This window comes from Rhinatrema bivittatum, chromosome 2, assembly GCF_901001135.1.
Source record: "Rhinatrema bivittatum chromosome 2, aRhiBiv1.1, whole genome shotgun sequence".
Classification (NCBI taxonomy): Eukaryota; Metazoa; Chordata; class Amphibia; order Gymnophiona; family Rhinatrematidae; genus Rhinatrema; species Rhinatrema bivittatum.
In genome coordinates this window covers 157,643,176-157,667,755 of record NC_042616.1, presented here as the reverse complement: position 1 = coordinate 157,667,755, position 24,580 = coordinate 157,643,176, and the positions used below count along the sequence as shown (strand labels likewise).

General features: G+C 41.2%; 1 protein-coding gene across 2 annotated transcripts in view; it reads right to left on the bottom strand.

Annotated features, from left to right (window-relative positions):
- Positions 1-24,580, bottom strand: part of LOC115084217 (GTP-binding protein 10-like) — a 665,348-nt gene that overhangs the window by 7,023 nt on the left and 633,745 nt on the right. For both annotated transcript variants that reach the window (XM_029588786.1, XM_029588785.1), the window contains 2 exons: positions 13,078-13,185; positions 8,539-8,616 (listed from right to left, as the gene is read on the bottom strand). In XM_029588786.1, coding sequence (XP_029444646.1) covers positions 8,539-8,616; positions 13,078-13,185 — 186 coding nt within the window. The remainder of the gene's footprint in view (positions 1-8,538; positions 8,617-13,077; positions 13,186-24,580) is intronic.

Genomic DNA, 24,580 nt, shown 5'->3' with positions numbered 1-24,580 from the left:
TGGCAGTCAGACTCTGGTTAATTCAGCCATGTCAGAATCACAGAAAACAGAGACTTGAATTTCCACCTACTATAAACTACATTTTCTTGGAATAAGATACTTAATTGCATACTTTCTTGTGGCTTTGAGAACAGCCTCAAAAGCTCTACAAGAAAAACTTCTCTTGCTGATTCTGGAACCAAGAGGAGGGGCTACTCTAGATTTAATTCTCACTGTGATGCAGAATCTAGTAGAAACTAACGGTGGTGAGGCCATTTAGCAAGCATGATCATAATGTAATAAAATAAAACAATCACTGAAGGGAAGATATTAAGGAAAACTACAGCAGTAGAATTTAACTTTAAAAAGAGAGAGACTATGATAAAATGAGGAAATTAGACAAAAAAAACCTAAAAGGAGTGGTTGCAAAGTTTAAAAGTTTGCATGTAGCGTGGATAGTTAAAAAAAACAAACACCATCTTGGAAGCCCAGGCTAGCTGTGTTCCATGCATTAAAAAAGGTAGAAAGACCATGCAATGACTGCCTGCATACTTAAATGGTGAAATGAAAAAACTATTAAAGCCACAGGACATTTTTCAAAACATGGAAGGGGGATCCAAATGAAGAAAACAGGAAAGAGTATAAGTACTGGTGAGTTAGATGTAAAGCATTAATACAACAGGCTAAAATATAAGTTGCCAGCTGGGTCAGACCAAGGCTCCATCAAGCATCCTATTTCCAACGGTGGCCAATCTAGGTTACAAGCACCTAGCAAGTATCCAAAATAGTATGTAGATCCCAAACTATTAATGCCAGTAATAGCAGTGCTATTCCCTAAGTCAACTTAATTAATAGCAGTTAATGGAGAAATTACTTACCTGAAATTTTGTTTTCCTTAGTGTAGACAGATGGACTCAGGACCAATGGGTATTGTGCTCTCCTGATAGCAGATGGAGAGACAGAGTCAGATATCAAAACTGTCGTCACTCTGCATATACCCATGCAGCAAGCTTAGTTCTTCAGTATTCTCCTCGAAAAGCCATGCCCCTAGCCAAGGAATCCATAACATGGAATGGAACATAGGAAGAATGGGATGTACAAAAGCTACTCCCGCACAGGGTGGGAGGCTGCCCGTGGCCCAGTTAGTACTGCCCTTGCGAAGGCTGTGTCCTCCCTGGCCTCAACATCCAGGCGTAGAACCTGAAGAAGGTGTGTAGGGAGGATCACATCGCCGCTCGACAGATCTCGGCTGGCGACAGCAGCTTAGTTTCAGCTCAGGAGACTGCCTGGGCCTTGAAGAATGAGCCTTGACCTGTAGAGGTAATGGCTTTCCTGCCTCTATGTAAGCTGCTTTAATTACTTCTTTGATCCAGCGGGCTATGGTCGCCCGCGATGCCGCTTCCCCTTGTTTCTTCCTGCTGTGAAGAATGGACAGGTGGTCCGTTTTGCGCAAAGGTTCCGATCTTTTCAAGCATCGGACTAGGATTCTGCCGACATTCAGATGGCGAAGGAGGCGCGAGTCTTCCGAATCCTTGTGCTCATCTGTAGATGGTAGCAATATGGTTTGGTTCATGTGGAACTGGGAAACCACTTTTGGTAGGAAGGATGGAACAGTACGTAGCTGTATGGTGCCCGGCGTGAATCTGAGGAACGGTTCCCAGCAGGATACTGCTTGACGTTCGGAGATGCGCAGAGCTGAACATATTGCTACTAAGAATGCCGTCTTTAAGATTAAGAGACTTAGTGACAGGCCGCGTGTTGGTCTGAAGGAGGTCCCCGCTAGGAAGTCTAATACTAGATTGAGATTCCATAGAGGCGCCAGCCACTTTAGGGGTGGTCGGAGTTGTTTAACCCCTATCAGGAAGCGGGACACATCTGGATGGGTTGGTAGCTTGATACCGTCCGCTTCGGCTCTGAAGCAGGCCAGAGCGGCAACTTGGACCTTGAGGGAGTTGAGTGACAACCCCTTCTTCATACCATCCTGCAGGAACTCCAGGATCATGGGAACTTTGGCTGTCTGCGGGAGAGTTCTGCAGTCCTCTCACCAGGCCTCGAATACTCTCCAGATCCGTATGTAAAACAGGGATGTGGAGAACTTGCGTGCTCGGAGCAGGGTGTCAATCACTGCCTTTGAGTAACCGCGCTTCTTCAGGATAGTCCTTTCAAGGGCCAGACCATAAGAGAGAATCGAGACGGATCTTCGTGGAGGATCGGGCTCTGCCGGAGAAGGTCCCTGTGTGGAGGTGGACACAGAGGGTTCCCTGCCAGTAGTCTTTGCATGTCTGCGTACTATGGTCATCTTGGCCAGTCTGGGGCGACTAGTAGAACTAGTCCCCTGAAATGCTCTATCTTGCGGATGACCCTGCCCAGTAGTGGTCATGGTGGGAAGGCGTACAAGTAAGTCTTCCTGTGGCCAGGTCTGGACAAGAGTGTCAATTCCCCGGTATTGTGGTTCTCGTCTGCGGCTGAAGAACCTGGGAACTTGGGCATTGAGACGGGTTGCCAGTAGATCCATGGCTGGGAGGCCCCAGCGATTTACTATCAGTTGGGAGACTGTGGTCGACAGCGTCCATTTCCCCGGATCTAGGTTCTCACTGCTAAGGTAGTCTGCTGAGATGTGGTCTTTTCAGATCCATTGTAGGTTTATCTCCGCTCATGTCCTGAGGGGGATTATCTTCAGAGACACCTGCTGGCTCTTTGTTCCTCCCTGGCAGTTGATGTAAGCAACTGTTGTCGAGTTGTCAGACATTATTCTGATTGACTCGCCCCGGAGTCTGTGGTTGAAATGCAGGCACACTAGTCTGAGTGCTCGAGCTTCCAGGCGGTTTACGTTCCATTTCGCCTCTTTCTTATTCCATTGTTCCTGGGCTGTCTGCTCCTGACAGTGAGCCCCCCTCACCCTTGCAGACTCACATCCGCGGTGAACCAGATCCAGTTCGCGGGGGATAGGCTTAATACTCTGCCTAGGTGGTCTTCTTGTAGCCCCCATTGGAGCTGAGCCCGAACCTCTGATGGTAGTTGGAGGTGAATTGAGTAGTCCTGGGACAGTGGGTTCCATCATGACAGTAGGGAGCGTTGGAGCGGTCGCATATGGGCCCTTGCCCACGGAACGACCTCCAGGGTTGATACCATGAGGCCAGACTTGAAGGTAGTCCCATACCTTGGGGCGTGCATTGATCATCAATTGTCGTAATTGTTCCATCAGTTTCCTTCTCCTCAGAGGGGGAAGGAAGACTTTGTTCTGTTTGGTGTTGAACCGGGCCCCCACCAGGAACTCTAGTGACTGAGAGGGCTGTAGACCGCTTTTGTTTGTGTTCATGACCCATCTGAGCTCCTGCAGTAGGCTCTTGACTCTGCTGGTCACCTGCCTGCTGTCCTCCAAAGACTTTGCCCTGATCAACCAATCGTCGAGGTAGGGATGTACCAGGATCCCTTCCTTCCTCAGTGTTGCCGCCACAACCACCATCATTTTGGTGAAGATCCTGGGGACAGCTGCTAAACCGGAGGGTAGCGCCCAGAACTGGTAACAGTGACCCAGTATCGCAACGCGTAGAGTTTCCATGCGGACATGTGGCATCCGTAGATGACTGTTGACATTTTTGAGATCCAAGATGGGTCGGATGACCCTTCCTTCTTGGGAATGATAAAATAGATGGAATAGTGCCCAGTAGTTTGCTGGGGCGCGGGCACCAGAGTTATTGCCTTCAGACTGAGTAGTCTTGTTAATGTGGTTTCTACTACCAGTCTCTTGGCGTGGGAGTGGCAGGGTAATCTCATAAATTTGTCTCGGAGGATGCTGTGGAATTCCAAAGAGTACCCCTCTCAAATGTTTAGGACCCATTTGTCCGACGTTATCTCGACCCATCTTTGGTAGAAGAGGGCAAGTCGACCCCCCTTTGGCTTCTTCCTGTGGATCGGGCAGTCTCTTCTCATTGTGGGGTACGGCTGGAGCCTGCCCCCGGTCCTGCTCCCCTCTTGGTGTGTCAGCTCTGAAAAGACTGGGTCCTTCCGTAGGGGCGAGGTACCTGAAACTGTGCGTTCCTGTAGGGTCTAAAGCGCTGCGAACCTCTGCCCTTGGTCCTTCTGGGGGAGGAATGCTGGGGTCTTTTACCTCTATCTTCCGAGAGTCGGGGCACTGGAGATTTGCCCCATTTGTTGGCTAACTTCTCCAATTTGCTCCTGAACAAGAGAGATCCTTTAAGGGGATTCTCGTGAGATTTGCTTTAAATATCGCATCCGCAGACCAAATACGTAACCATAGTTGTCTTCTGGCTGCTACTACCGAGGCAACGCCTCTGGCTGAGGTGTGCACTAGGTCTGAGCTTGCATCAGTGAGGAAGGATGCCGCAGATTCTATTGTCTCTCTGGAACTTTGATCTCAAAGAATCTAGAGCTTTCAAACATACCCTAAGCATGTGCAGCTGTAGTCATCACCCTGCCCCCTACGCAAAGTCCTTCAGTCCATAATATTTATTTATTTATTTATATTCTTTTTTATACCGAAGTATAGCTGAGTGCCTTCACCCCGGTTTACAGTGTAACAACTTCATACAATGAACAAGTTATAAAATTATAAAACAATACAAAAATATAGAAATAACATCTCGGCAAAAGCAGAGTATAACATGTTAGTATGAGACAATTTAAGGCTTAATTTAGAAGAAACTTATTAAAGAAGTATTAGGGTTCAAGATGAAGGTTGATATTGATCATATCAGTCTGTGAATGATTGTCTAAACAACCATGTTTTAGTTCTTTTTTGAAGGTTTTGGAATCTTTGATGGAACTTAGATATCCTGGGATGGAGTTCCATTCTATCGGTCCAGCTATAGAGAAGGCTCTATGTCTAGTAGTGGATAGTTTCGCAGATGAGAGAGGAGGAATGATTAGCTGTAATTTGTCAGAAGACCTTGAAGAGCGGGGTGATTTGTGAATTGCAATCATGTTGTCCAGAGATGAATTGTTGTCTTTGTAAATTTCGTTTTGTAGAATGGTTAACGATTTGTATTTAATTCTTTGTGAAATTGGTAGCCAATGAAGGTTTTTTAGGGTTGGGGAGATGTGATCAAACTTCCTTTTGCCGGTAAGCACTCGTGCAGCAGCATTTTGTAGTAATTGTAGTGGTTTTAGGGAGGATTTAGGTAGTCCTAAGAAAATTGCGTTGCAATAATCTAGGCTTGAGAAAATGAGGGTTTGAAGAATTGTTCTGAAGTCGTTCGGGTACAGTAATGGTTTGAGATGTTTGAGGATCTGGAGTTTATGAAAGCCTTCTCTCGTTTTTATAGCTATGCAATTCTTAAGGCTCAGATCATAATCAATCCAGATGCCAAGATCCTTTATTGGATTCTTCATTTGAATGTTGGAGTTGTCAATTTGAATGTAGGGAATTTGAGAAGAATGAGTTGAGAAGTTTCTTTTTATTAAGATCCATTCGGTTTTGTTCATATTTAAGCATAGTTTTAGTTGGTTGAGAAAAATTTTGATTGAATTGAGGTATTTTACTGTGAGGTATATTGCTTCTTCAATGGTAGATGTTATGGGGATTAGTAGTTGAATATCGTCAGCATAAAGAAAGAAGGTGATGCCAAGATTGGAGATGAAGTGACAGAGTGGTAGAAGATAAATATTAAAGAGGATGGCAGATAAGGCAGATCCTTGCGGCACTCCTGTATCTAGAGGGTAGGGATCAGATGAGAAGTTATTAAAGGTGACTTTGAAAAACCTGTCTTTTAGAAATGAAGTGAACCAATCAAGGGTATTTCTGGCAAGTCCTATGTTGGCAAGGCTTGATATTAGTAAATTGTGGTCTACTGTATCGAAGGCAGCAGATAGATCGAGCATAATTAATAAGTGGTTCAGATTGTTATCAAAGCCTCTTATTAATTTGTTAGTTAAGTTTAACAGAAGGGTTTCAGTGCTGCGGTTCTTTCTGAAGCCATGTTGAGCGGGGTGAAGTATGTTGTTGTTTTCAAGATGTTCATTTAGTTGAAGCAAAGCAGTTTTCTCAATCAATTTAGCAAGTAAAGGAAGGTTTGAGATTGGACGATAGTTATTTAGATCATTGGGATCTAGGTTCTTTTTCTTTGGGATAGGAGTAATAGTTGCAGTTTTCAGATTAGATGGGAGAAGACCCTCTTCAAGTGACTTGTTTATAATTGCGGCTAGTGTAGGAGAAATAATATGTGATATTTCCTTTAGAATTCGGGTAGGAATAGAATCGAGTTCATGTCGAGCTGGGTTTATTTTTTGAAGCATCTTTTCTAATTTAATGCTGGAAATTGGTTCAAATTTCGACCAGGAAGTTGATGGTGAAGTATTGTGAGGGATATTAAAAGGAGTGTTGTTAAAGGAGTCCAACCAACTCCCACATGGGTGAATCCCTAGCTATAAGGCTGTCTGAGCAGGACAAAGTGGGAAACAGCACAGTGCAGAAGCATTACCAGTCTCCCTTTTGCCTGTGGGGCAGCCAATCCCCAAGGGGACCAGACTGGACAAGAGTTTGGGTTCTACAAAGAAAAAACACAGAAATGACAAACATAAAACCCTCATGCGTAGCAGGGGCGCCTAAGGCAGAGGAGTGATGTGAGTATGAACAAAAGCATACTCCGCATCACGGAAAACATTACAAGCAGGGTTTTGGATCAGTAACCTCCTGGATACAGGAAAAAGCCTAGAGATATAAACAAAAGAAGGACTCTTGGACGAGGACTGCACAGTTTTCGGTGTTAGAAGACAATTGAAAACCCAACTGGGGCCCGAGAACTCCCCAGAAAGAAACTGCGGTCCACTGACATCCGAAGGACAAAATGTCTCAGCAGAAGTGTGCCCATATGTGCCTGAAAGGCATAATGGGCAGAAAAGCCCAAGCAACGCTTGGAAAATAATCAGCAACAATGGCAGGGCTTAAGACAGACTCTATGTGCTGAAGTATCAGATCTAGCAGCACCGATAGCGACCCCGGTACCTGAAGGCATCAATGGACTGGAGGTACAAGGATGCCAGGGGCACCTGTAGGCAGAGGCTCTGCAGCCTTGACATGGTCCTGACATGCCTATCAGTGCCCAGAGGAACCGATGACTGCCAGCACCATAGACTGTTCCCCTCGGCTCATCTATCCATTGAGCTCGATGGCATCCCTCGCCAGCGGCTATGGCTGACAATAGCCTCGCTAGCGGCTTATTAACACCAATGGTGCACGAATCCAGGCTGGGCCTCCAATGCTTCCTGACCACAGCGGCTCAGTGCCTCCGAGATCATTGGCATCCATGGTGCCCAATAGCCATAGGCCAGTGATGGGACAGCACAATGCCCCTCAGTGCTCCATCAGGACTTCACCAAGGTGCCTCAAGGGCAAACCTGACTCTTGAGCCATTCAAGGCCGAAGTTCCTGCTGCTCGAGGGGTTCAGTGGCACTTGAGGGCTCCCAATAACCCCGGCAGTCGACGGTCGTGGGGACGACCAGGGCCCAATGGCCTCCATGACGGCCCCGACTGCACCATGATGGCAACAAAGCCATGAACCTCGACAGCCCCAAGGGCAGCCGCAGCATCGAGGCCATGCCCCTAGCTGAGGAATCCATAGCATGGAATGGAACAGAGGCATCCATGGACTGCACTCAGTCAGTCCTACCAGCACCGGACAAAAGGTAGAAAAACAGACAGAGCAAGGAGAGGACACAGAAACTAAACTGCAGATGCAGTGTGTGTGTGTGTGTGTGTGTGTGTGTGTGTGTATATATATATATTTTTTTTTTTTATTTTTATTTTTTTTAAAGAAAGAAATAGACTCTGTCAGACTGCACAATGACTAAAGCCCACCATGTGGCTGGCAGACAGAGGAGCGAGAGAAATGAGAAAGAAAAGAAAACTACTGTAAGGTAAAGGAAATAAAACAGCTGCATCTCTAGAAAAAAAAAATCACAAAGATTGTGAGGAAGACAGCAAAGCTGAATCCCGTGAGCACACAGTTCCTGCGATGACATGGCTCCGCAGGAAAAAAAAAAAAAGATACTGAAGGACTCTGCCTAGGGGGCAGGGTAATGGCTGCAGCTGCACATGCTCAGTAGGGCATGTTTGAAAGTTCTGGATTCATTGAGATCAAAGTTCCATGCCAGGCTACATCTGATGACATCATCCATGTGTGAGGACTACCATCCTGCTTGTCCTTGGAGAACACATTACAGCTACAGATCAAACTGTTGATGCTTAGGGGCTGTTAGTCACATGTTTTTGAAAAGAAAAATCAGATTTGACAATAATTAGGTGAATGTAATTCATTTATCCTTACTTAATCATACAGTAATTACAGCAGTCTAAATTACTTTGCAAAAACACAAAGTTACAGGTGGTTTAGATCAACTAATGGTTCATAATTACTCATGCATGACCCCTGAAATCAACCACTAGCACAAGAAATAGGGCCACTGCAGTGCAGCATTGCAAATCCTATTCATGCTTGTCCATATTGCCCTGGATACAGCACTTTCAGTAGCATGACTGGTTGACTTATGTGGGATGGATGAACAATGCCAGGCTTCTAGAAGAGACATGGAGAACTTACCTTTGTTAGCAGCTGTATGGCTTCAAAAGCTGTTCTGAATGGAGTTTTAGAAGCTAATTGAAACCCAGAGATATCAACCTAAACACAATAAAGAGTGAGAGATTAGAAACTGCCAAAAAATGTAAACATTCTCTTTTAGAGGGCAATTTTCAATAGTGTGTGAAAGTCAGCATACTCCTCTTATGAAAATACTTACTTGTGCACATACATGCAATCACCAGCTCACCTAGACTTCCCACCCAAAAACTATAGACCAAAAAAAAAAAGACAGTACTCTTTCAATTCTGCAATTCAATTAGAAAGTGCACTTATGTCACCTCAGAATTATTTTGGGAAGATTGAATAGTTTTTAAGGCGAAAAGCCTTTTAAACTGAAGTTAGCTGAATGCCTGTTAATTTGGTCTTAAAGGCAAAGATTCCTGTTTTAACAACTTTACCTCTGACTTGTCTCTGCTCTGTCCACTGCATTCTGTCTTTAGAGCACTGTCAGCTGATGTAACGTCCTTGTACAATGACAACTGTATGGGAAGTTCGGTGCGTAATAAAATATGCTCTCTATGATTGATATCTCATTTTGCAAGCACCAATAAAAAAAAAGTGTACATTTTTTCTTCTTCCTAGTAAGTATACTTTTCTTCACAACACAAAATGTTCATTTGTGTAAAGACTTTAAGAACATAAGTAGTGCCACGCTGGGTCAGATCAAGGGTCTTCTGAGCCCTGGAGTCCTAGCTCTGACAGTGGCCAGTCCAGGTCACTTGGAAGTACCCAAAAGATCCTAATGGAGAGATTCATTCTCTGTTGCTCACTCCCATATCTACCTGGCTAATGACTGATGATGGTTCTCTCCTCCAGTAACTAGTCCCAACCTTTTTTTTTTAAACCCATTTATATTACTGGGCTTGACCACATCCTGAGACAACAAATTCCACAGCTTAACTTTGTGTTGAGTGAAAAAAATACTCAAATTTTCTACCCGTTAATTCCATGGAGTGTCCCCTGCTCCTAGCACTATCTGAAACAGTACATTATCAATCCCTATTAATCTCTCATTCCTACTCAGCATTTTATAAACCTCTATCATACATCACACTTCTTAGTTATCTCTTCTCGAAACTGAACAGCCCTAACCCGTTTAAGCTTTTTTTTTCATAAGGGAGACATTTCATGCCCTTTATCATTTTAGTTGCTCTTTTCTATACCTTTTTCTACTTCTACTTTATCTTTTTTGAGATGAAGCAAACATAACCACACACAATACTCAAGATGCGATCACACCACTGACCCACACAGAGGCATTATGGTATCTGCAGTTTTTTCTATTCCTTTCCGATTCTTGGGAAAAAAAAAAATTAACTGCTACACATTGAGCTGAAGATTTCAAGGTATACCACAAGGTATTGTCCACAATCCTTTTCCCTAATGTGAATGCCAACAACTATTTACTAAACTGAGTTAAAAACAGCACGTTATTACAGATTAAGACCTGTGGGATTACACCCAGCCTGTGACCTTTACAAGGGGCAATTAGTCCTGAGTTATGCGCCTCCCCTTCCCAGGCTAAGATTTCCCTCTCCCGCCCCACCAACCAAGAATTTGGTAATAGTTCCACTGCTGGCAAGACCGCCCACCCCACCTAAATTCCAAAGGGAAGAGGGCTCCCAACCAAGGCCCCTGGCACCCCCTCCATACCTGATGGCACTCTTAGGTCCATGGGGCAGAAGCAATGCCCCATTGATTCCACTCTGCTTGGGCTGAAATTCAAAACGGCTCAGATTGACCTGAGGCTCTCCCTTGCCCCACATATGCCAGTGCAGTCATGGCTTGTACATTATTACTGCAAATCGGCTTTAAGTTATACAATTCTAATGACTTCGGTATGCTGTACATACCACCGATTTTACTCATGTGGCGAACGTTTAGCTCGTTAACCTTTAATTTTATCAAAATGTGATTTAACTAGACAACATATTGTCCACAACTCCACATTTCTTTTCCTGAATTGTAGTTGTAATGTTTTATATTTTTTACATTGTTTTAAATGTTTTTCATCTCTAACATGGTTTAAGTATTGTCTTCCTCCTTGGCCATTTACAGGGAATCCTCACGGTAACATTGCACTTTCGTCACCTCAGAATTAGGGACCTGCCCCAGCCCTCCAGCACGTGATCCATCATACAATGCTGTCCTGGCGCCAGGTAATGATATCAGCACGTCCAGTGCCTGGCGTTCACCTCAACATGTCCAGAGCCCTCAGCGTGTTCACATTCAGCCTGGGCTATTTAGGTGTGCCACGGAGTACAAAGCAGCGGCATCTCCAGTGGTTCCAGTGAATTAAAGTGCCTGATTTTTGCCTTTTTTTCTCATTTGAAATATGATTAATTAGTACAAGCACTTGGTAAGCCCTTTTTTTCCTCTCTTTCTTTATATACATTCTGCAGTGAAATGCCAGCATCTGTTTAAACTCTCCTGTGAAAACCTCTCTCTTCTCAAAAGAATCTCAAGCCAGCGTGTCTCAAGTGAAATGCCAGCACCTGCAGAGTACCAAAATATTAATGCATGAAAAGCAATCTTGTTTTTAAAAGCTGATACTGTACATCGGAAGCCTTACTGCAAACTTGGCTGGTGAAAAATTTCCACATCTGTAGCTATGGTAGATCAAGGGGGTGTTACCTGTTAAGATCAGAAAGAAGGCTGTTTTAACTTTTTCAGAATTAAAGCATCTTTTCATCGAGACCGGTTAATTATGGGACATTGCTATTTTAGAAGCATTGTAAAACTGAGTTGGTGGAGTTGCTAGAGGATATTGCTCAAACTGAATAGTAAGTTATCTTAAAATGCTGATTGATAGTGTTGGTGATACAGATGAAGCAATCATTTTCTTGAAGTCTAAGGATTGTATTGTTATCTGTGTAACTTCTGTAGCAGGGGTAGGCAAACTACGACCAGTGAGAGGCTTCCATCTGGCATGCAGCAGGCTGGAAGCGACACCACTACAGTCTGAACTGTAGTCTCCCGTGTGCAGCGTGCTGAAACTCCAGGAGGGGAATCCCTCCCCTCTCTTCAGCAATGCCCATGGTCATCCCCCACTCCTTGTTGACTTGCATCTTAACATCAAAGTGGTTTTGCTGCCATCCAACACCACCCTCATTGTTGCAGAACACGGATCATGGAGTTATAGCATCCTTCAAGGCCTACTAGGTTAGGTGCATATTTTCACAGGCTATCAAGACAACTGAGAGAGACGATTGACCAACTCTGAAAGAATTCTGGAAGGGCTTCAACATTTACCATGCATTTAAGACCATTAGTGAAGAAAGGAATGAATTCAAACAATCAAATCTAAACGGTGTTTGAAAAAATTGCGTCCCGAATGTGTATCTGATTTCACATGCCATAGAAAGAGAGATGTAATCAAAACGTAGAAGAACTGAGCAAAGAACTCAGCTTAGACGCCTGTTAAGTATGATTTGAACCATTCAAGAATTGCTCCAGTGATACCAATAGACTGTAGATGGGTAATGAGAATGGAAGGTGGAAGATATATCTAAAAGAACCATAATATAATCTGAATTAGCATCAAAGCCATTTATTATGGTGCCAAAGATGGACAGTAAGAGTGTTTCTGCCATCCTGGTGTGGGTCTATTATATTATGTTCATCTAAGTAGTCGGTAAGTTGATGTAGAACTACTGATTCAATTATTTTTTTAAAGAAAAGGCAGAAAAGAAAAAGAAATCGGACGTAAATTGGAAAACTCGTGATGAGACACTGAATATTTTTTTGTTATAGAAGTTTCATTGGCTTGTTTTAAAGAGTCAGGTATTGTGCCAGAGGAGAGAGCGAAATTATCTACGGTTAATACATAGACTGATATGGGACAAACAGAAACATAGCAGATTCCAAATGACAGAAAGTATCTTCCATCCATCCACTTGGGCTGTAAGCAAAGATTCCTTTAAATTTCGTTTTTCTTTATTGGCCCTGCATATTCCATCTGCCTTTTTTTTGGACTTCCAGCTTAGTCGGAACTGGTATCGGATGGGCTGTTATACTATAAGCCTCTATTCACAACTATTCAAGTTTTTACCCCATTTTATTCCCCCTTCCAAGATGCACAGCGATTGCAGCAACAATCCTCTGGCTGAGAAGCAAAGACTGTGGCTCCTTCCTGAACCCAGCACCACAAACCTGCTCTTAGCCAATCAGTAGGGATCACTTTTTCCCACTGTGGCCGGGACTCTGTGCCTTCAAAGGTCTGAGTGGTACTGCCACAGCATCCCCAGCCGAATGGAAGAACACGAGCTAGGTCTGAAAATCAAACACAGGTCTTCTACATGGCAGCACACAACACTGCCATTAGGCGATATCCATCCCAAACCGACATGTAAATTTGGACATATTCTCATGTTTGTTTGGAAATCAAGGGAGGTAAACATCACCTCCAATGATTTATTTTTCGATTATCAATGGACGTTATCCACTGGCATGTTTTCACAAGTCCGAAGGAAATCAATAGAAGTATTCACCGATGCTTACCACAAAAAGGAGCTGTTTGGTTCTTTCAATGTGCTTGAGGAATTTGTGGCCCATCCCTTTGTTCATATGTGCACCTTCAATCAATCCAGGAAGATCAGCTACTGATATCTAACAGCACAACAAAACACAAAAACATCAATTAAAAAAATATTAAAAGCCTCACTAGGTTTTTCTTAAAGCAAAATGTATGTGAACAAACCCCCCCCCCCAAAAAAAACAAACCCTTTTAAATAAAAACTAATTCACAGGCATAAATAGCAGCTAGAAAAGGCGGCATAGAAGTAATGACTAAAACCTGTATTTAGATGTCTGCATGTAATTTTGAAAACACGAGACATGTAAATGTAATGCCATTTATATGTCTAATGAAAATGGTATTAATTTAAAAAAAAATAAAAACCAAAACATTCACCACTTAATTTAAAACTCCCAAGTTTTAGATACCTAAATTTAAGAAATTTTCAGTCACTCTTAGGACACCTTATATTTGGCTGAGAATTCATCCAAATTTAAGAACTGGCAATGCAGAAGATTAAATTTAGATATACAATGAATGGGGTGAATTTTCAAAATGTAATGTGCAGAAAAATTAGCATGTACACATGCACCTGCTATTACATAAACAGATTGAGTAGGCGAACTGGTGGATGGATTGGAAAATGGGTTCATTTCTTTTGTGTGTGCATGCTAGAATATTTATTAATCCAGCAGGTGTGTTGTGACAAGGTAGAAAAGGTACATAAATAAGTTTCAAACAATCAATTAAATAGCAGAGAAACATTAATTCCAATTGGTCAAATATTTATTGAAACATTAGTCCCCCGACACGGAACTGTGTTTCGCTATGGTTGCATCGGGAGGGACGAGTGACATAATATATCACATCACTGGCAATACACCACTGAAAGGAATCTCTGCAGAAACAAAAACAAAGAAGGTAAAAATAGCGTAGGACATAATCAGTGCAGCAAAATTAGCAGAGGAGAATTGAACGAATAAAAATATAGAAAGTATACATACCCCATTTAATCCTATAAATATCCCAAGTGGGCATGTGAATAATGAAGAACTGTGCAAAGGTAGAATTGTGTAACCACGTAAAGCAAATTGCCTAAACAATGAAAACAGAAAAAATTGCAATAGTATGGCTCGAATTTCAGGGGACGGATGTTTTAGTAAATATTTGACCACTTGGAATTAATTTCTCTCTGCTCTTTGATTGTTTGAAACTTATTTTTGGACCTTTTCTACCTTGTCGCCACACACCTGCTGGATTAATATTTAGTGTGTTTGCTCGTCGTTCCACACATTGTTGTGGCTTTTTCCCCATGTTAGAATATTTGCCAACTTACACATGTAAACAGGGATGTATGTGGGCAAATTCTACTTAATTTTCAAACGCAAATTATCCATGATATAATTTTAAAAGATAAAAAATATGCATTTTTTTGCTTCATACACATGTTCAGCGCCACTTAGCTGGATAAGTGCAGGGTGCTAAATGCCACCACACTTAGCTGGAAAAGTCTCCAAAAACAGTACTGAATAAGTCTCAAAAAAAGTTAAGTAATGCTTTTTGATACTTATCCAGCTAACTTACTTAGCCAGATAAGTAGCTCTTTTGTTTTGGAAACTTATCCAGCTAACATACTTATATATTCCTGCATATCTATACATATGTGCATATGTTGCAGGGAAGATTTATGAGTATTTCATAACCAGCATGGATATGATTCGTATTGGTTATACACCCGCACGTAGCCATACACGGACGTTTATGGGGCTACGCATAGTTCTTAAAAAGTTATCCTTAATCCGTTTAGCTTTAGACTCCTAAATTAGGTGCCTAGTGTAGCAAGTTTTTCCCTGCCCTAACTCTGCCATTTCAAATCTGTATTTCTAGTTTTATTGTGTTTATAATAATACACACTCATGTATGGATTATACAAAGAATAATAGCTACCCTGTGAAACTAATATGATAAAAGTAGTATCCAAATTCCTAGCCCTCTTACAACAATGCTGATCCAGGTTTTGGCACTTTCCTATGACAAGTTACATATTCATATTTTCCAAAATGGCTTTAAATCAGCATTTTCTTTTACCATGGGTTATTTTTCTTTGCTCTCTCTCTCTCTCTCTATGATAGAGGTGTTTAAAATCATGAGAGGTCTAGAACGGGTAAATGTGAATCAGTCATTTATTCTTTCGGATAATAGAAGGACTACACACCATGAAGTTAGCAAGTAGCACATTTAAAACTAATCAGAGGTAATTTTTTTTTACTTAACTCACAACTAAAGTCTGGAATTTGTTGCTAGAGGATGCGGTTAGTGCAGTTAGTGTAGCTGTGTTTACAAAAGGTTTGGATAAGTTCTCCTAAACACAAATAAGAAAGAGGGGGCCTAAAAACATAAAACATGCTAATTAAGGGCATAATGCTTAAATTCATTCATATGTATACTTTGCACATAAGCTTTCTAGCATTTGGAGGCCGATTCTCAAAGGGTTTAAGCTCATAACCTTTGGAGTTAATCTCCTAAACTGACCCTTTGAAAGTTTACTAAGGCTGAGGACCTAAATTTGGGCTCCTAGTTTCAAGAGGCTCCTAAATTTAGGAGCCCAAAAAGTGGGGCTATGGAGCCAGACTTAGGTTAGGGAAGAAAGTTAGATGCTTAGCACTGATTTTCAACACTATGCTCACAATTTAGGACCTAACTCTAGGCAATTAATTAAATACCTAAATTTAGGACTCTTAAGCTTTAGATAGCTAAATTTAAGTGAATTTTTGGCTGAAACTGTGATCCTGATTTAGGCTTCGGTTTATCAAAAGGCTATAAATATAGCTATTAAAATAGTGGAAATAGCGCCTGCGATAAAAACAGAGCATGGTTAGGCTAATTACCACACAAATCAACTTTTCATCCGGTGTAATGAATACAAATCTTTAGTGATGTCAATTTTACTATGAATACCTCAGAATGTTTCTGTAACACCACCTTCCAAAACCACCCCCAATTCAAAGTGCCCCTCTACAGTGGTACATATATATATTCATAGTCTCTCTCTGCTAAAAATATTTTCTCCATAAAGTAAGCCTATCACACCGAAAAATAGGTATAGTTCTTTCCGTCACTAAATCCTGTGTCGCTGTATTGCAATGGGCGCTACTGACCCTCATTTCCATAAACTCCGCCCAAACTCCTCCCCCATTGGAATACTCAATGTTGAATTTCCTTATGCATTGAGTTATTTGTCATGTGCATTACAGCACTATCGTTCACGTTAAGGCCCTAATGCAGATTGATAATTGACCCTGTTAGGTTCCTAAATTTAGGAGGCCAGCTTTTTCAAAATATTGGCCTCTGAAAATTAACTTCTATTTAAATAGCTAAAATATTATGTTCTAAATAGAGAGATTTTCAGCACGACTGGATGTCTAATGATCTTTGAAAATCTACTCCCTTATTTATACACCTGTGGGTGGGGGGTGGAATTTTCCCCACCCCTATCAAGTGGATAAAATCATGCCCACTGTTTCACCATGTGTGTAATATTACCCACATTTAAGGGAGACATCCCAGAGGGGCAGGAAAATAATGTACGTACACCAAGGGTAGGCAAACTTTTTTTTATTTTTTTGAGGACCACATTATTGGTACTAATAGGAATCGAGGGCCAGGATCCCTGTGTGTGTTGGGGGGGGGGGGGGGGGGAGGACGACATACATCCCCCTTAAAACAAGCACAGGGGTGAGGGGATGTTACAGTGGCAAGTATACCCCAACAGTGAGAGAACCAAAGCAGCAACCACACCAATAAAAAGAATAATTAAAGAGAATTAGCAAACAGAATAATATCAAATAGTTAAAAACTCATAAAAATGTTCCAAACACACACAAAATATTTCAAAACAAACTCAAATAATATCTAATCATTAAAATTAGTAAGGATTTAAAAAAATTCCCCACTCTCCACACTTAGGAACTTTTCAATTCCAGATACCTCGAGATTGTCATGGATTAGCATTAGCGGGAAGAGAGGGGGCGGAGCTGTTGGACACAACTGCTCTCTTTCACCCACACACTGACCCACCTATTCAATCTCTCTCTCACACAAACACACCCAGGCAAGCTCCCATTCATTCTTATACACACCCAGAAACCCCCCCCGGGCCGGCACCCATTCATTCTTATACACACCCAGAAACCCCCCCCGGGCCGGCATCCATTCCTTCTCTCTCACACACTCACACCAGGCAGACTCTGAGCCTTTCAGACTCTTTTACTTCTTCACTGCTGCATCATCCTTTCAGAAGCCCGCTCTGCTGCTCCTGTGGTATAAAAGATTTGCGATTGCATCAGTTTCTGCATGCTGATCTCATGTACGGCGAGATCAGCACAGAGAAAATGCTACCCTCACACGCTTTTAATACTGTGAGGCCTGCAGAGACAACAGAGTGCGGTACAGGTGAACCCTAAGAGACAGGCCTCTCTTCGCCTTCAGCACCGGTGGGATGAGGTCTACTCTCGGCCATCTTTGCAGAACACAGCTGATTCCAGCTGGGTGATGTTCCTGCTCTTCCTGCCCCGCTGCTCCTCTTAATTGATGGACGCTGGCGCCATGCTGCTTTCCCTAAGCTGCTGACGCCACCTCCGGCTACCGACATCCAGATCAAAGTCATCAACAATGGCCTGTGATGTCAGGCTATTGTTGATGATATTGTTGCAAGGTTCTGGCGGGCTGTAGATAATGGGGAAAATCTGAGGAGGCCGCGGGCCTGAAAAAAATTGATTTTCAGGCCGGGTTTGGCTGTAGTTTGCCCACCCCTGGCGTAAACTATATTTTCAATTCTACATGAGTTATTTTCCTTGCAAAAATCTATCAGTGCAGAAGGAAGGTGCAAAGGTCATGGGTACCTATGGCAATTTTGAAAAGGAAAGTATATGCATCCTACCCCTTTGAAAGCTGGATAGGTTAGGCAAGCAGTTTGAAAACAAACGTTAGCTCTCTTGGGGGGAAACCCCCCTCCCCCCCCCAAAAGGTTTGATATTAAGAGAAACTCCTGCTGTGCATATTACTTTATGAGGCCAGAAGACTCCTTTGCTTACCAATGTTTACATACAAACACTCATCTGATGAGGATAATGAATATAAGCAAAGGGATACCTGAAGAACACAATCTTGTTGTGACCAATTTCTGTAGCGAACAAAAAAAGCAAAGTACAGAAGAATTCTGTGCCCCCAATTATAAACTGCAGAACAAAGAGATCAAAACCTTCTCCTCCGTCTTTCTCTAACAAGGGAAGCCACTTCACTTGCTTTGCGCTTTACCCCCTCATCTGCAGCAAACCAAAAAAGGATCACTAATTCAAGCAATTACGAGCCACTGGCCTTGGACTGCGGAGAAACACTTTTGAAGTAACGCGCTGACGCAAACAGCTGTTCAGAAACTGGAGCTACACAAGTGCCTCGCTTGGCCTTTGCTCTTCTGTTAAGAAGCGGTAGGTCTTGCTACCTTTGTTCTATTTTCTCCTTTCGACGATAGTTAGAGAACACAGTCTCCTAGGTTTGTAATTAACCAGCAGCTTAAATCCAGCTGTCAGTGAGTAAATCTTTAGTATCAAATGTATTACGATAACAAAAGGGAGGGCTTACAAACTTTTTTTTTTTTAATAAAGGCTTTGTAAATACCTGTGAATGTATTAATAATATTTGGATTGTAGCCCGCCTTCCATATGATTCTCAAGATGAATTCTAACAATACTGTAAGTTAAGTACAAATTTACAAGTTTTGCATGTTCTGATCATACTGCATTAAACTTACAAATACTGGGCATTATTTACTCACCTGCGGCATGCATCATTTGCTATTTATAGGAATGTTTGTTTTCATTTTTATTTTTCCTGGGATTATTTTTATTTTTATTTATTTATTTTAACAAGAACAAAAAAGATTTACTTGGAAAAATGATGAATTTTTTTTTTCCACTGATTTCTCTTATTTTCGTTGTCATAAACATAGACAAATTCCCAGGAAAAATACAATGAAAACTGAAAATGAAGGTTCCTGGTTATTTACTACAGCTCCCATTATTTCTAATGGGGCTGTTCACCGATAACATGCCCAGCAGCTTAGTAAAAAAACAAAACAATAGATATTATAAAATTGCAGCAAACATTGGGTCTGATTTATTAAGGCTTTGGTTCCATTCTGGACTATTAGAAAAATATTTTGTAAATGTGGCCCATTGTTTGATGAAACACTCCAAACAAACAGGCAAAGTGGAAATTAATATGAACCCATTGACAAATCAACTGTTACCACTAATTTTTTTAAAATTTCTAACTTGCATCAATGGCTGATTTTTTTTTTTTAATCTATCTAAATGGGAGGAAAAGACCTCAGACTCTGGCCTGTATTATGTGTAATAATAAGCCTCAGACAATTCAATCATGGGTCAAAAACCTCCTACCCTCTCTAAATTTGTGTTCACTGCACAACATTTTTATGTATTTTCTTTTTTTTTTTTTTTTTATAAAAACTAAACTCTTGCTCACTCTGTTCATGCCATTTGTTCAAAGTAAACTTAAATGTCCATCTCCAATATTTATGGAAATTGTCAGATGAACAACATGCACCGCCACGCAAAAATTCAAACAGCTTTTTTTGTTGATGGAACTCTTTGTAAATCATTCCAAAAATAGTCCTGCCAAATTTGAAGAGAGCAGAGTTGCGCCGATGTTAAGTCTAGCTGAATTCAAGAATTTAATGCCACTACAAGAGAGCTGAATCGCCCTGAAGCAGCTGTAACAGTGAAATGCTGGCCAATGTGGCAGGACTATTTTTAGAATGATTTAAAATGAAATCTGACAGTTTCCAAGAGCTTATTCAAATCATTTTTAAAACCAGCTACACTAACTTCCCTAACCACATTCTCTGGCAACAAATTCCAGAGCTTAATAGTGCATTGAGGACCGGATTTTAAAAGCTTTATGCGCGTGGGAGGGGGGAGAGGGTTACACGTGCCGGGCCTTGATCAAATGAATGTGGATACATTATAGATAGTGTGATGATTTATTATCATGACACGTGTAATTGAGGGAAATGACATGTATTGATAATTGTGTATGTGATAATTTATAAGGTTTACACTTTGTATTGTTGAACAATTAGGTTAATAAGTGTATTTATTACGAAAAGAAGACATGATAATTTCAATTTAACATCTCAAACTACATGTGGTGTTTTTACTTTGGTGTATGAATGTGTGAATGTGCTAGCTTAGTTTTAAATGTCTATGTAGGGATATATGCGGGTATTTCAAATAAATAAAATATTAGTTAAAATTGGTGTCTCTCTAAAATTTGTGGTTGTGTTTCTGACAGTGAGATAGGGAGTGGTACCCTAAAGATTACCCTTTGTGTTGCAATACCCTGATAAAATAGTGGCAGCTATAATTAAGAATAAAAATGGATAAACATGGCTTACAAGGGAAGAGCTAGAATGGATTTAGCAAAGGGAAGCTGTGCCTTACTAACCTATTAGAATTCTCTCAAAGTGTAAATAAGCATGTAGATAAAGGTGAGCCCATCAATACACTGTGCTTGGGTTTTCAGAAGGCATTTGACAAAGTCCCCTTATGAGAGGCTCTTCAGAAAACTAACGAGTCATAAGATAGGAGGCATTATCTTACATGGATTGATAATGTTTAAAAAAAAAAAAAAAAGGAAACGAGTAGAACTAAATGGTCATTTTTTCCAATGGAGAAAGGTGACTGTACCACACAGATCTCTCCCTGGGCTGGTGCTGTTTAACTTATTCGTTAGCAGTCTGGTAAAGGGAGCAAAGTGATCAAATTTGTAAATGACACAAAATTTTTCAAAATTATTCAATTACAGGCAGAAGGATCTTGTGAGACTGGAGAACCTGAAATCAAAATGGCAGATGAAATTTAATGTGGACAATTGCAAAGTGATGCATATAGGGAAAAATAAACCTAACTTTAGATACACAAAGGAAAACAATTTTGTAATCATTGTGGATAGTACATTAAAATCTTCAGCTCAGTGTGCAGCAGCAGCAGTTAAAAAAAAACCAAACAGAATGCTAGGAAAGGAATGGAAAATAAAACAGACATCATAATGTCCCTCTATTTCTTTACTACGTGACCACACCTTGTGTATCATGTGCAGTTCTGGTTGTCCCATCCCAAAAAAAAGATATAGCAGAATTAGATGCAGTACAGAGAAGGGCAATAAAAATGAAAAAGGGGATAGAACAGCTCCCTTATTAAGAAAGGATAAATAGATTAGGGCTCTTCAGCTTGGAGAAGAGACGATAGAGGGGATTTGATAAGAGGTTTATAAAATCATGAGTGGGTTGGAACACATAAAATAGGGAACAGTTATTTACCTTTTCAAATAGTACTAGGACTAGGGGACATTCACTGAAATCAACAAGCAGCAGATTTAAAACAAATTGGAGAAAATATTTTTTCCACTTAATGCACAATTAATAAGCTGTGGAATTTGTTGCCAGAGGATGTGGTCAAAGCAAGCTGGGTTTAAAAAGGATTTGGACAAGTTTCAGGAGGAAAAGTCCATAATTATTTGGCTTTTATTCCTACAAGTGAGCAACAAAACAGTGGGCCTACTCTTCAGGACTGACAGGATGCTGGTCTGAAAGGAACTTTGATCTGACCCTGCATCGCACTTCTCATCTTCTTATGGGCAGACTGAAGCAGCCATATTGGTCTTTATCTGCTGACATTAACTATATTACTAAACTATTTACAAGGGTTTTATTACTTATCTTGGTTGTTTGAAAGGTATTTTTCTCCTCAGTCTCTTTTCTATCATCTTGTCTATCTTTTGGTTCCTGGTTCTCCTTTTCATTTTCTCTTTTCTTCTATGCTTGCCTCCTTTCTTCATTCATCTTTCCCTCACCTGTTGCTCAGATCTTTCTTTAATTTTGTCTCCATTTTTATTCATCAACTCTCTCTCTCTCTTCATTACCAACACTTTAGTTCTTTCATTTTTACTTTATTTCCCAATCTTCCACTTTCCTGCCTCTTCCCCCCAATTGCTCACCTCTTTTTCCCCATAACTTTCCAGCCCCCCAGCTACATCTCTGGTTCTCGCCTATCTCTCAGCCCTCTATCTCCCTTTCTCTAGCCCCGGCTTTCCCACATACACACACCCTTCCCTACCCCCAGCTTTCCATCTGGCTCCCTCCACTTCTCAAACGACCAATGCCAGACTATATTTCCTAGTGTTTCCCACCTCCCAATCATTTTTCTTAACTCTTCCCATCCCTCACCACTCCATCTCCCCAACTCTGCTTTCTCTCCCATGGTAACTGGGAAACAGCAAATCAACCATCACAAACCCAGGAGTAGTGGGATTCAAGAGAGGTAAGCAGGCACCCAAGGGGACAGTGAAGGCACTGTGGTTTCTGCAGCTGCCTCTTCCACCTACCCCTGTGCAGGCATCATTTCTAACCTGAAAGCCTTGCAACAGGAAGTGAAGCTATGGAAACAGGAAGTGCAGTGTTTTCACTAACCCCAGCAATGTCTGTTACCTCTGCTTTAGTTCTGTTACTGGCTCTCTCTCTTGCTCCTCTCATGGTAATAGTGAAGGTTTGCCTTCTCCCCAGTTGCCAAGAAACTGGGAGATGCTACAGATGATCTGGAAGGTGGGAACAAGGGCAACAAGGCTGGTTCTTCCTGCAGCAGTGGCAGGTAATAGTTTCCTGCAGCTTAGGCCCCCCTCTCTCATACAGCAATGGTGGTTTGGCTGTGTACCCCTTAGTTCAAAATCATTTTATTACAGTGACTTCAGTTTTAGTAGATGTACCAGAAGGTGGTCTTCAGTGAAGGGGATGTTACAGCAAAGTTTATATTTTTCTAACTTAAACATCTCAAGTAGTTTACAAATATTTAGTACTATTAATCCCATTGCTGTAACTAAACGTCAATGTTCCATGTCTCCTTTGTTAAGTATAGTGCTATTACTCTCAGCTGTTTTATCCCATACTATTAAGCTAGGGCAGAAGACGACCTTCAAAGCTCATGTACTGCATCATCTTTATCTCTGGTTCAATCAAAATATCAAAAGGAGTAATAACCAAACTATTCCTTTTTATCATTCAAAAAACAAACATTCTATCAAAAAGCTAAAAACCTATGGGGGTATCTCTTTCAGGATACAACTGATACTACTAATTATATATGGGTCATTGCTAGAATATATACAGCTTTGTATAGGTAAAATATATATGTTCCCATTACTTTTTCTCTTTTTTATATATGGAATGTTTTTCAAATAAATCTTTTATAAAAAAAAGATTGTTTGATTTTTAGAATTTTTGCAGGATCATACAGCCTCCCATTTCACTAATGCATCACTACAAAGTATCACAACCTACAAAGATTCCAGTTTCTCCATGGCCAATATGGCTTCTAGTATTCTACACCATGGACATCAGTAGCAAATGTATAAAATATGTTTACTGCATAGGATCACGCAGTTTTAAAATGACTGGCTAGTTCTAGTCTTTGAAGGGTAAAAATTAAGCTAGTTTTCAGAACAACCAACAGATTCAAAGTAATATTATTCTTACGAAAATTAGACCCATTCTAAGCAAATGCATCATGAATACTTATTGAGAATATCTGGAAAACAAAATGTATTTGAGACTCTCTCTACTTTAAAAGATATCAGACTAACAAAACACTCTATTCAAGTCTTTTATCTGTTAGGGCTTGCCATTATAGTACAGGACTTAGAGATCAGAGCTGCAAGACTAAATTCACTGGTTCATGTCCCCTATCTATTACTCACTGTGCTGTATTCTGAATTGTGAAATCCTTGGAGCAATGATGTGAATCATCAGCACCGTGGCACTGCTGATACTATATGAGTAATACAGCTTTTTTTTTATGCCTTCATACTTTCTGCTACTTTTTTTTTCTCCCTTACTGTTTTATTCTTACCCTCTTTCTAAAAGCTAAGGGAGAAATTACTACTTACCTGATAATTTCCTTTCCTCTAACAAAGGCAGACCAATCCCCACAAGTGGGTTATGCACCTCTACCAGCAAATGGAGATGTAAGAAAAGCTGATGTCACAGATATATGGCCCTGCCCCGACATCAGCCTGCCAGTATTCCCTGAAAAAAAGCCAAACTGTAGACAAACTGAAAATACTTGAACATGATTAACAACACTCAACCACTTATGCTTCCAAACAAAAGGGAACACTGAGCTCAGTCAAAAGAATTAACAGTCACTAAACTGAGGGGCTGGTGACGCCACTTATCAGTCTTCAAATGAAAAAATAGGAACACCCCTCTGCAACGTCTGCACCCCGAGGTTGAACCAAAGGCAAAAATCGGCACCCGAGGGTGTGTCAGGAATTGGCCTGCCTTCATTAGAGGAAAGGAAATTATCAGGTATGTAGTAATTTATCCTTCCTCTCCACTCAGGCAAGCCAATCCCCACA